The 12,964-nt window shown below is 39.3% G+C and overlaps 1 protein-coding gene across 4 annotated transcripts in view; it reads right to left on the bottom strand.

The window, feature by feature from the left end:
* Positions 1-1,182: 1,182 nt before the first annotated feature.
* The window catches only part of LOC126466965 (uncharacterized), a 115,537-nt gene continuing 103,755 nt past the window's right edge, over positions 1,183-12,964 (bottom strand). For all 4 annotated transcript variants that reach the window (XM_050096425.1, XM_050096426.1, XM_050096428.1 and 1 more), the window contains one exon: positions 1,183-5,457. In XM_050096425.1, the coding sequence (XP_049952382.1) occupies positions 1,764-5,408 (3,645 nt within the window). In that variant the 5' untranslated portion in view covers positions 5,409-5,457 and the 3' untranslated portion in view covers positions 1,183-1,763. The remainder of the gene's footprint in view (positions 5,458-12,964) is intronic.

The following is a 12,964-nucleotide window of genomic DNA, read 5'->3' on the forward strand; positions in this document are numbered from 1 at the left end:
ATTTGACACTTATTTTGTGTCTAAATTTGATTGCTTAATATTGTGTGTGAAACAAATTCATTGTGCATTTAGCCCAATATAGGGGTGTGGGGTGTTTGGGTTTAAATCAAGAAACAGTGTGAATGGAGAATGAACAGAATGATTAAGAATGTAGAAAGAACAGCATGTCATATGCAGGAAAGAACTCGATGTGAGGGTATAATACAGAAAGCATGGATGGCAGGAAGAATGGGAAGAAAGAGAGATTAGAGACTAAAATCCAGCTGATGAGGCCATTAAAGACTGGCACACACTCAGATTGGAACAATCCTTGCAGTTACTCAAGGTACTTATGTTAGGTGCGGAGTACTTACATCAGGGTGGTCCAAATGCAATTTTAACTCCGCTACTACCAAACGTGTGTCCAGTGCTGTAACTACTGGGGCATTTTGCTCGTCATGAACGACTGGTGAAGAAAAGGTAAATAGTAAAGAGTACACATATAAAGCCGGGGTGGAAAGTTACACTGATAAGTCAGATGGAACTTAGGACAGGGCAAGCCAATGATATTTAGATGAAATTAAGGAATTATATGAGGAGAAGGGGTGCACACAATTATCATTATAATATGTTGTAAAAAGGAATGGAATACATAACTATAACAATTTGTCATCTTCTACCTTCCAAATAATAAATTTTTTAATAAAAATAACATTACAGACTAACTGAAAGCATTCCAACTCAGGAATCCTCTTTCTTGAAAACTGGAATTTTGAATAGATAATAAGTTTATACATATAAGATATCTGAGCAAATGGCTGGAATGTAGCAACACCGGCAAAAGGGGGAAACACTATCTTAACTAAATGAATGACAAATTCATCTATAAAGAGTAATCTTACAATATATGGTCACTGGAACATCCAAGCAAATAACTACAAACTAATTTAAACAACACACAGTGATATGAACTTAAGTAAGTGTGTATCAGGAAAAATAAGCAATATGCAAGGCAAGAGTCACATGAAACTGGTACAGACATACTCCTTACAACATGTTTAAACCTGCTGTTGACAAGGTACTGCGCTTGAAAAATTTAACTAATATATCCATCAGCTGTTCCTTGGTAAATTACTTTTTCCCTTTAAATAAGTTTGATGTTTTCAATTTATCTTGCATACTTGTCTCATTGTAAATTTTCATCTCACTTTACCCAATGGCGCCTTCTTAAAAATGATACCCTTGGTGACACTTTTGGATAACTGTTGTGTGATGCAATTCTTTCTTCACTTTTCTTTGGCAGACACTCAATCTCTAATAATAATCAGTACATATCAGCAGACTGATTGAATACACATTTACAACATGTGACAAATTAAATAACTGTACACTGATCTTCCTGTTATCATTTCCATGGTACGCAGTTGTAAATTTAAAGGTAGGTAGATAGATAGAGAGAGAGAGAGATGTGGGAAGGGGTGATGGAAAGAAGGAAAAGGGGGGAGGACAAAATAATCCTGATTCTGGCTATAATACCACAGGAGTTCTTTCCTCCGACTAAACAGTTGAGCCATATAAAACTTTGCTACAGAAGAGTATTTCTTTTTATGTAATAAAAAAATCTTAATATTAGATGACTGGACTCTGGAGCTATCCAATCTCTGCCTTGGCAGCTTAATCAATAGTCATCACACTACATTAACAAACAATCAAAGGAAATAATATATATACAGTAAAATTAACATCATAATCTCACACATTTTTAATTCATCATTTCGACTTTCTCACACTGTTACAGTTGTTAGCTCTACCAAGTTTTTCATTTCATCTAGCTTTCTGCCATGGCTTGCACCTGTCATATGACTTAATATAAGTGCTTTTTCACAGAAACAGTTGCACACACTACAAAAGAAACCATTGTTTCTCCAGCTAAACTGAGTAGCAGGAACAATGTTCTTTAGACTGCCTGGTATATCCAATAGTTGTTTATTGGATGACTTATTTTTCAGTTCAATATTTCGTAATATATTTACCCGATCAAGATGACTTAAGCTAGAAATGTGTACCCTTATATTTAATATGTATCTTCCTAGTTGTTCCCAACAAAGGGAGCAGATTATTTGCCTTGAATGAAACCTGATGAATTTTTTGTTAATGTGGAATGGTGCATAAAAATATGTCCATATATCATTTAACATAACTGAACGTTTCACTGACATTGCCTGATGTCGATCCTCTACAATAGCAACACTGTCAGCAAGTGAGCAAGAAACAGCTGAACACAAAGAAACAGGTGTAGTACTTTCACAGCTGTTGCTTGAAATTTCAAACTTTTTGGGACAATTGTTCTTTTCAGCAGTTTCTTGTTTTATTTTATGCTTCTTTCCTTTCATATGATCCTCCTCTGCCTGGTAGTTAACAAGTTCACCTCCACAACTGTTATTTGGAACTTCAGGCCCTTTGGTACAATCATTCTTCATGGCAGTTATTCGTGCTGTTTCATGCTGCTTTTCTCTCACATGACCAAGCACTGACATGCCACAAACAAGTTTACAATCACACACTGTACATCTATATGACCCATCCTCGATTTCTGTGATACCATATAGTATATCTTCTGCTCTACACCGTTCCTCTGATCTCTGCACTGGTACATCATCTTTTTCATATTTTATACGAGAATGAGGAGCTCTTCTCCCTCCCTCAATACGGCTATTTGCTCTCTGTTCTATAAACACAGCAGATTGCTTATCACAAGTACTGGAAGTAACAGGAGGCTCTTTACTGTCGAATGGTCTTTTTACTTCATCAGAAAAACAAATGGTACGGCCAACTTCTCCTTGCAGTCCTCTGTAAATGTCATAATCTGTACTAAGAACACTGCCACTGTCTTCACATTTCTCTTGGTTGCTAGTATCATTTCCTATATTTCGAAATGGAATACACTCTTCATTATTTACTCTGTGAGTAAACGTGTCAAAACGTTTATCAAATGCATTATCCTGCACATATCTATCTGTAACAGATGCATTTACCTCATCACCAATAAAACGAACGGTCATTCCATTATTTGTAGTGTTATACAATTTCTGAGCCACAGGAATCTGATGACTAGTTATGAGGGATTCATGTATTCCTTCAACTTCATTTGATTCTTGTACTTCTGATTTTATGTTTTTCTTCACATGCATGTCCAACTTCTGTGCCTGTGTATTACTTGTTTCTTCATTATCCATTAATGCCAAATTATCTGACTTTATATTGATTCCAGTCTGTGAAGTTAAAGGGATAGAATACTTTTTATGATCAGAAAATGGCTCTTCCATTTTTATACTTTTGGTCTCCTGTCTGCCTAAATCGAGTGCATCAGACATTCTTCTCTTCTCATCTCCTTCAACTTTATTTAAATCTTGTAGTTTCATCTTTATGCTTTTCTTTGCAAGCATGTACAACAAATTCTCTTCCTCTGTATCACTTGTTACTGTTCTATCAATTAATATCAAATTCTCCAATTTTCTCTCTCTCCTGGCAGTTATTCGTGCTCTTTTATACTGCTTTCCTCTCACATGACCAAACACTGCCATGTCACAAAAAAGTGAAGATCTATACATCCCATTTCTGATCTTTATGATACCACATAGTGAATCTTCTGCTCTACACCATTTCTCTGATCTCTGAGCAGGGACATCACCGTTTATATATGTTCTAGGACAATGAGGAGCTTCTCTCCATCCCCCGTAAAAGCTATTTTCTCTCCCTCCTAGTAACACAGCAGATTGATTATCACAAGTACTGAAAGTAACAGGAGGTTCTTTACTGTCAAATGATCTTTTTGCATGGGCAGAAAGAGAAGTGGTACAGCCAACTTCTTCTCGCAGTCCTCTGTAAATGTCATGATCTTTACTAAGAACATTGTCAGTGTTTTCACGTTTCTCCTGACTGCTAGTCTCACTTCCTACATTTAGTAATGGAGCACACATTTCATTATTTTCACTGTGAGTAAGAGTGTCAAAAGGTGTATTACACACATTACCCACTACATGTCTATCTACAACAGATGCATTTACCCCATCACCAGCAAAATGAACTGTTGCTCCATTATTTGTAGTGTCATACAAGTTGTGAGCCACAGGAATCTGACAACTAGTTATGGGGAATTCATGTATATCTTCAACTTCATTTGATTCTTGTATTTCGGTTTTTATGTTTTTCTTTGCATGCATGTCTGACTTTTGTGCCTGTATATTACTGGTTTGTTCATTATCCCTTAATACTGAATTTTCTGACTTTATATTGGTTCCAGTCCATGAAATTAATGGAATGGAATATTTGGTATTATCGGAAAATGGCACTTCCACTTTCATACTTTTGGTCTCGTGTCTGCCTACATCAAGCACATCGCTTGTTATTCTCTTCCTGCCTCCTTTGACTTTATTTGAATCTTGTGTTTCTATTTTTATATTTTTCTTCCCTTGCATATCCAACTTCAGTGCATTATCCCTTAACAGTGAATTCTCTGATTTCACATTGGTTCCAGTCTGTGAAGTTAATGGAATGGAACACTTGGCATTATCAGAAAATGGCACATCCACTTTTATACTTTTGGTCTCATGTCTGCCTAAATCTAGCACATCATATATTATTCTCCTTCTACCTTCTTCAACTTTATTTGACTCTTGTGCTTCAGTTTTTATATTTTTCTTCTCTTGCATGTCCGCCTTCCGTGCTTGTGTGTTACTTGTTTCTTCATTATCCCTTAATACCAAATTTTCTGGTTTTATATTGGTTCCAGTCTGTGAAGTTAATGGAATGGAACACTTCGAATTATCGGAAAATGGCAATTCCATTTTTATACTTTTGGTCTCATGTCTGTCTAAATCAACCACATCAGACATTATTCTCTTCGTACCTCCTTCAAATTTATTTGAATCTTGTGTTTCTGTTTTTACATTTTTCTTCTCTTGCATGTCCAATTTCTGTGGCTGTGTATTAATTGCTTTCTCAGTACCAATTAATAATAAATTATCTGATTGTATATTGATTCCAGTTTGTGAAGTTAAAGCAATGGAACACTTTCTATTATTGGAATATGGACTTTTTTTACTTTCAGTCTGTTGTCCGTCTAACTTCAGCATATGGGACTTTCTTCTCCTCCTCCCTCCTTCAAACAGAACAGTCTCCTCTTTTTGTTCGTATGGTGACACAGTTACATATTCAGTTATAAGTCCTGAAAGTTCTTCATTTAACTTGTTCAACAGTATATTAACAAATACTAATCTGTGATGTATTTTAGCATTTATTTCCTTTTTACTAAGGAACGGCAGTAATGTATCATAGTTCTTTATGCAGGATTTGAAAGTATCATTTATCAGGTTGGCTAATTTGTCGACAAATGTATTTAAATCTTCTGTTGTTTCTTGGTAATTCATTGTGTCAAATCAAGCAAATTACTGGCATTGAAGACTGCAGAGATGAATCCTGAAAAAGTAGAGAGATTTTTCAGACATATTCCACTGTGCTTTATCTGAATACTAGTTCACTCACAGAACTATGATAATTAACAGTTATACAGTGAATTATAGGTACTTAAATTATGTATACAGAATGTTTAAAGTTAAACAGTTATGAATAGCTCAAAAGGCATAAATCTTTTTTCAGTAATCGTTTCAGAACCAGTCTGGTAATAATGAATGGACACATTTGAAGCTATAGTCCATTTAAAATTACTTGATAGTTGAGGTCTTTCACTTGCTGCTACAGTGTTGCCACATCGGCTGCCAGCTACTGCTCTGTTTCAGGAAACACAGAAACATGACAAGTCACTTCACAAATGATGTTAATGTGTAACGTGGAGCATTGTTGGAAGATGCTGCCACAAGGTATGTCACAAATGTGAGATGCTCTGTTGACAGCTGATTTTAAGTGACCGATGACTAAACTGTGGCAGGAGATGTGTTTTGTAGCCCTGAATTTAAACTTGAGTCCTACACACAACCTTGTTATGTGCAATGTATCTGCAAAAGCGGTGGTCAACACTCTGCAGCAGAACAAAAATCATGATCACTTTGTTCATGGCTGTTAAAGTTAACCTCTACGATCACTCAAGACAGAAAAAGTTCAGTTTCAGAATTAAAAGCAAACTAGTTTCTTGCTATCATAGGTTACCTGAAGCTATCCTCTCACTGGCTACACAAACTGCCACATTACCAACGAATGAGCAGTCCTTGTTGGCACTTGGTTGCAAATTATACACAAAATAGGCAGATTCCAGACAAAAAAAGAATAATATGTAAAAAAATAAGAGCAAATAAAAAATCAATGTGATGATGAAAATGATGTAACAAATAATTAGAAATATAAAAACTACATTTAAAGCAATTAATTGAATGAAAATGATAATCAAATTCTTTTGATTAGATTTAGAAATAAATAAACATTTGACGAGATTCGAATCTACAACCTTCAGCATGGAAGTTTAATACTCTAACCACTGCACTAAAGTACAACAATAAGTCACATTGTTATATTTTTAACTGTGATCATCCAGTCGGAATGATGAACTGCAGCCTTAAAAAACCCGGTTCCACACAATGTTGTGCAAAGTTTATCTGATGTAAGCCAATTTCTGTGATTATGATAATTGCACGCATGATGCTCAATCGCTTCTTGTGCGGAAGTATCCGGAAGTGTTTTTAATTAGTGCTGTGTATGACGTGTGTATTTTATTAGCATCATTGTGTGTGTGTGTGTGTGGGGGGGGGGGGGGGGGGGGTGTCATTATGTATGATAATATATGAAATAAAAGTGCCAGACCCGTGATTCAGGATCCAAACACACAAAGAAAGAATGCCAGACAAGAAATTGGAAGTGAACCAACCAACTGTTGAGGCAGTTTGGCAATGGCAAACGGTTCGGGCATGACGTTGAGCACTCTGATTGGAGGAAACCAGCTCCAATGTGTGAAGTGTCAACTATCAAGTAATTTTAATCATACTATAGCCACCATGACCCAAATTACTATCAGTGCAATTCAGAGAGAAAAATTAAGAGATAAAATGTTGGATCAACTACATTCCATTCCACGTAGTTCAATATGACAATTAAGTCATTTGCACACAAAAATTCTGAATCATCTTTAGTGTCAGATCATTGATTCTTTCTCTCTCTGTCTGTCTGTCTGTCACTCACACACACACACACACACACACACACACACACACACACACTCACTCACTCACACACACACACACACACACACACACACACACAGACAACAAAACAGCAACACCAGGAAGAACAGCAAATAACAAACTTTTACTTATTGTGCGCGTACTGCATACTAGGAAGAATACATGACTACATTTGAAGGTGATTTGAGGGAATACAGGATTCTAAATATGATTGCTCTAATGTAGCTGGGAATCATGTGAACTCAGCTTTCATGACAGATATGGGTACATAATTAAAAGTTCCTTCTACTTTTATGCCAGAGTTCGTCAATCATAATGGCTGGCGAGATGTGGCACAGCAGCTGTTCAGTAACCTATGACCAGAGGTTTTCGACGGGTCAGCAAACCTGAAGATGTGCTGGCCAGGGCAACATCTAACACTATCTGTATTGATGTATTCAGGCCCACATATGCGACATGAGTTTTTGCGTTACTCTGTTGAAAGATGTAATGGAGGTCTCGAAGATAAGATGTCTCCGCTGGACTTAACACACTAGAAATGTAACAACAGCTGTCCAAATTACCAGCTATGCTAACCAGAGGTGCACATTTTATATATCCAATGGAAAGGGCCCCTATGACTAAGATGAATGCAATCTGTCAATGGTTCTCCTCTTCAAGTCTTCAGACATGGATATATTCAGTGTGATATTGTACACAGAACCAGGGCACATATGCACAACAACAATCACCGTAATCACCGACCGTGGAGCTCTAAGACATCTTCACACCATATAAATGGACATTGCCTTGCTGCAAACAAGCCAATTTCTTAACTTAGAGCATGTGTCTTGAGTATACAATCCTGCCTGTCCAAAAGAACAAAATGTCTGTCCTCTAGGAGGCTGGTTGCATGAGACCACTGACACCCTGTATAGCATTGAGTGTGGCCTTCTCAGACACATTGGCTCCACATTTGTGAGACAGTTATTGAATCATGACCAGCAACAAAGCAAAACAATAAACTGCAATTCGGTAGTGACAATTCTGACACTGTCAAATTTCAATACATGCCGTTATAAAGTAATTGAATAGCAAAAAATCTACTCACTAAGTGGCAGCAGAGCAAACACTTAAAAGAAGTTATAATTAGGCAAGCTTTCAGACCCAGGCAGAAGGGTTGAAGAGGAAGGAATAGTGTTGAAGGAAAAGGACTGGAGAGGTTTAGAGAAAAGGGTAGATTTGGGAAAAGTCATCCAGAACCTTGGGCCAGAAGAGACTTACCGGACAGGATGACAAGGAAAGGCTGATTTTTGGGGATTGCAGTTTTGAAAACCTGAAAGCTTAAAGGCGGAACACGGTGTAATATGCAAGTCAGAGATTACCACTAAAACATCAAGTACAAGTTAATAACAGTAAAAAGCTAAGTGCGTTGTATGTAACAGACGTGTGAGGGGTCCAGTGAAAAATAAGACAGCTAAGAAAATGAAAACGTGGAAAACTAAAACGGAGTGAAGAAAGGAGTAGTTACTGCGAAGAAATGCTGAGACGGAAGAAATTAATTTATAATAAGGCCAAGTTGGTGGCGAGAATCCAGATACCAACCAGTTCCTAGATCATTCGAAATCCATGTCCATGCCCCCCCCCCCACCGTGCTTGTCACCGTTGATGCCACCTCCCTCTAGCCCCCACATGCATGTCTGTCTGCTGCTGAACATTTCCTTAGTCAGTGCTCACCTGATTCCAAACCTAAGACATCCTTCCTACTCACCTTAACCAACTTTAACTTACCAACAACTACTTCATGTTTCAGGGGCAGACATACAAACAGATCAGGGGTACTGCCATGGGAAACGGGATGGCACCTTCCTATGCCAACCTTTTCATGGGTCGCTTGGAGGGGGCTTCCCTGGGATCCATAAGTCTTCAGCCGCTGGTTTGGTTTAGATACATTGATGATATCTTTACTATAGGAGCTCATCATGAGGCTGACCTGTTGAAATTCCTGGAATCTCTAAATATATTTACTCAATTAAATTTCACATGGTATTATTCCAAATCCTGGCCACTTTCCTAGATGCTGATCTCATCCTCACCTAAGTCCAGCTACACACTTCTGTGTACATTAAACCTACTGACAAGAGTACTTACATTTTGACAGTTGTCATCCTTTCTATGTCAAACATTCCCTTCTACATCTACATCCATACTCCGCAAGCCACCTGATGGTGTGTGGCGTTAGATACTTTGAGTACCTCTATCGGTACTCATTTCTATTCCAGTCTCGTATTGTTCGTGGAAAGAAAGATTGTCAGTATTCCTCTGTGTGGGCTCTAATCTCTCCGATTTTATCCTCATGGTCTCTTCGCGAGATATACGTAGGAGGGAGCAATATACTGCTTGACTCTTCAGTGAAGATATGTTCTCGAAACTTCGACAAAAGCCCGTACCAAGATACTGAGCGTCTCTCCTGCAGAGTCTTCCACTGGAGTTTACCTATCATCTCCGTAATGCTTTCGCGATTAGTAAATGATCCTCTAAATAAGTGCGCTGCTCTCCATTGGGTCTTCTCTCTCTCTTCTATCAACCCTATCTGGTACAGATCCCACACTGGTGTGCAATATTCAAGCAGTAGATGAACAAGGGTACTGTAACCTACTCCCTTTGTTTTCGGATTGAATCTCCTTAGGATTCTTCCAATGAATCTCAGTCTGGTATCTGCTTTACCGACGATCAACTTTATGTGATCATTCCATTTTAAATCACTCCTAATGCCTTCTCCCAGATAATTTATGGAATTAACTGCTTCCAATTGCTGACCTGCTATTTTGTAGCTAAATGATAAAGGATCTTTCTTTCTATGTATTCGCAGCACATTACACTTGTCTACATTGAGATTCAATTGCCATTCCTTGCACCATGCGTGAATTCGTTGCAGATCCTCCTGCATTTCAGTACAATTTTCCATTGTTACAATCTCTCGATATACTACAGCATCATCCGCAAAAAGCCTCAGTGAACTTCCGATGTTATCCACAAGGTCCTTTATGTATATTGTGAATAGCAACGGTCCTACGACACTCTGCTGCAGCACACCTGAAATCACTCTTACTTAGGAAGACTTCTCTCCATTGAGAATGACATGCTGCGTTCTGTTATCTGGGAACTCTTCAATCCAATCACACAATTGGTCTGATAGTCCACATGTTCTTTGTTCATTGAACGACTGTGGGGAACTGTACTGAACACCTTGCAGAAGTCAAGAAACACGGCATCTACCTGGGAACCCGTGTCTATGGCCCTCTGCATCTCGTGGACGAATAGCGCAAGCTGGGTTTCACATGATCATCTTTTTCGAAACCCATGCTGATTCCTACAGAGTAGATTTCTAGTCTCCAGAAAAGTCATTATACTTGAACATAATACTTGTTCCAAAATTCTACAATTGATCAATGTTAGATATATAGGTCTATAGTTTTGCACATCTGTTCGGCGTCCCTTCTTGAAAATGGGGATGACCTGTGCCCTTTTCCAATCCTTTGGAATGCTACGCTCTTCTACAGACCTACGGTACACCGCTGCAAGAAGGGGGGCAAGTTCCTTCGCGTACTCTGTGTAAAATTGAACTGATATCCCATCAGGTCCAGCGGCCTTTCCTCTTTTGAATGATTTTAATTGTTTTTCTATCCCTCTGTCATCTTTTTTGATATCTACCATTTTGTCATCTGTGCGACAATCTAGAGAAGGAACTACAGTGCAGTCTTCCTCTGTGAAACAGCTATGGAAAAAGACATTTAGTATTTCGGCCTTTAGTCTGTCATCCTCTGTTTCAGTACCATTTTGGTCACAGAGTGTCTGGACATTTTGTTTTGATCCACCTACCGCTTTGACATAAGACCAAAATTTCTTAGGATTTTCTGCCAAGTCAGTACATAGAACTTTACTTTGACATTCATTGAACACCTCTCGCATAGCCCTCCTTACACTACATTTCACTTCGCGTAATTTTTGTTTGTCTGCAAGGCTTTGGCTATGCTTATGTTTGCTGTGAAGTTCCCTTTGCTTCCGCAGCAGTTTTCTAACTCAGTTGTTGTACCACGGTGGCTCTTTTCCATCTCTTAGGATCTTGCTTGGCACATACTTATATAATGCATATTGTACGATGGTTTTGAACTTTGTCCACTGATCCTCAACACTATTTGTACTTGAGACAAAACTTTTGTATTGAGCCGTCAAGTAATCTGAAATCTGCTTTTTGTCACTTCTGCTAAACAGAAAAATCTTCCTACCTTTTTTAATATTTCTATTTATGGTTGAAATCATCGATGTATTAACCGCTTTATGATCGCTGATTCCCTGTTCTGCGTTAACTGTTTCAAATAGTTCTGGTCTGTTTGTCACCAGAAGGTCTAATATGTTACCGCCACGAGCCGGTTCTCTGTTTAACTGCTCAAGGTAGTTTTCAGATAATGCACTTAAAAAATTTCACTGGATTCTATGTCCCCGCCACCCGTAATAAGCGTTTGAGTCTCCCAGTCTATATAGGGCAAATTAAAATCTCCACCCAGAACTATAACATGGTCGGGAAATCTACTCGAAATATTTTACAAATTTTCCTTCAGGTGCTCTGCCACAACAGCTGCTGAGCCAGGGGGCCTATAGAGACATCCAATTACCATGTTTGAGCCTGCTTTAACCGTGACCTTCACCCAAATTATTTCACATTTTGGATCTCCGTCAATTTCCTTAGATACTTTTGCACTTTTTATCGCTATAAACACGCCTCCCCCTTCACTGTCCAGCCTGTCTCTGTGGTATACATTCCTATCTGAGTTTAGAATTTCATTACTGTTTACATCAGGTTTCAGCCAACTTTCTGTCTCTAGTACTATGTGGGCATCGTGACCGTTTATTAATGAGAGCAGTTCTGGGACCTTTCTACAGATGCTCCTGCAGTTTACTATTACCACATTAATATTGTTATTCCCTGTTGCGTTTTGCCTACTACTACCTTGTCACGTCTCAGGAGGTGTCTTGTCGGGCCTAGGGAGGGAATTCTCTAATTTAAGAAACCCACATGTGCATTCCACATGTACTCTGCTACCCTTGTAGCCGCATCCTGCGTGTAGTGCATGCTTGACCTATTCAGGGGGACCCTACATTTCTCCACCCGATAGCGGAGGTCGAGAAATTTGCACCCCAGATCCCTGCAGAATCGTCTGAGCCTCTGGTTTAAGCCTTCCACTTGGCTCCAAACCAGAGGACCGCGATTGGTTCTGGGAACGATAATACAGATAGTTAGCTCAGAATCCACCCCGCAAGCAAGGCTTTCCGCCTTCACCAACTCTGCCAACCACCTGTATGAATTGAGGATGGCCTCTGAACCCAGACGGCAGGAGTCATTGGTGCCGACATGCGCAACAATTTGTAGTTGGGTGCACCCAGTGCTCTCTATCGCCGCCGGCAGGACCTTCTCCACATCTCAGATGGGACAGAGTGAACACTGGCATTCTTCCCCGACCTCTCCACTATTTCCCTAAGGGGCTCCATCACCTGCCTAACGTTGGAGCTCCCAATCACTAATAAACCCCTCCCCTCCATGTGCCTGGTCAGACCTTGCTGAAGGAGTGGCCACACGTCCACTCACAGGCAGAGCGGGCGATGCCACATGGCCAGACTCCACACTGACCCTCTGCCTCGTGTGCCGCGAACGCCGCTGAACCCGCCACTCCCCTTGGGGAGAAGGTGACCCAACCGCACCCAATACCCACGAAGATGTCTCGACAACAGGGACCGTGGGTGAAGCATGTAAGACC

This window comes from Schistocerca serialis, chromosome 1 (genome assembly GCF_023864345.2).
Source record: "Schistocerca serialis cubense isolate TAMUIC-IGC-003099 chromosome 1, iqSchSeri2.2, whole genome shotgun sequence".
Classification (NCBI taxonomy): Eukaryota; Metazoa; Arthropoda; class Insecta; order Orthoptera; family Acrididae; genus Schistocerca; species Schistocerca serialis.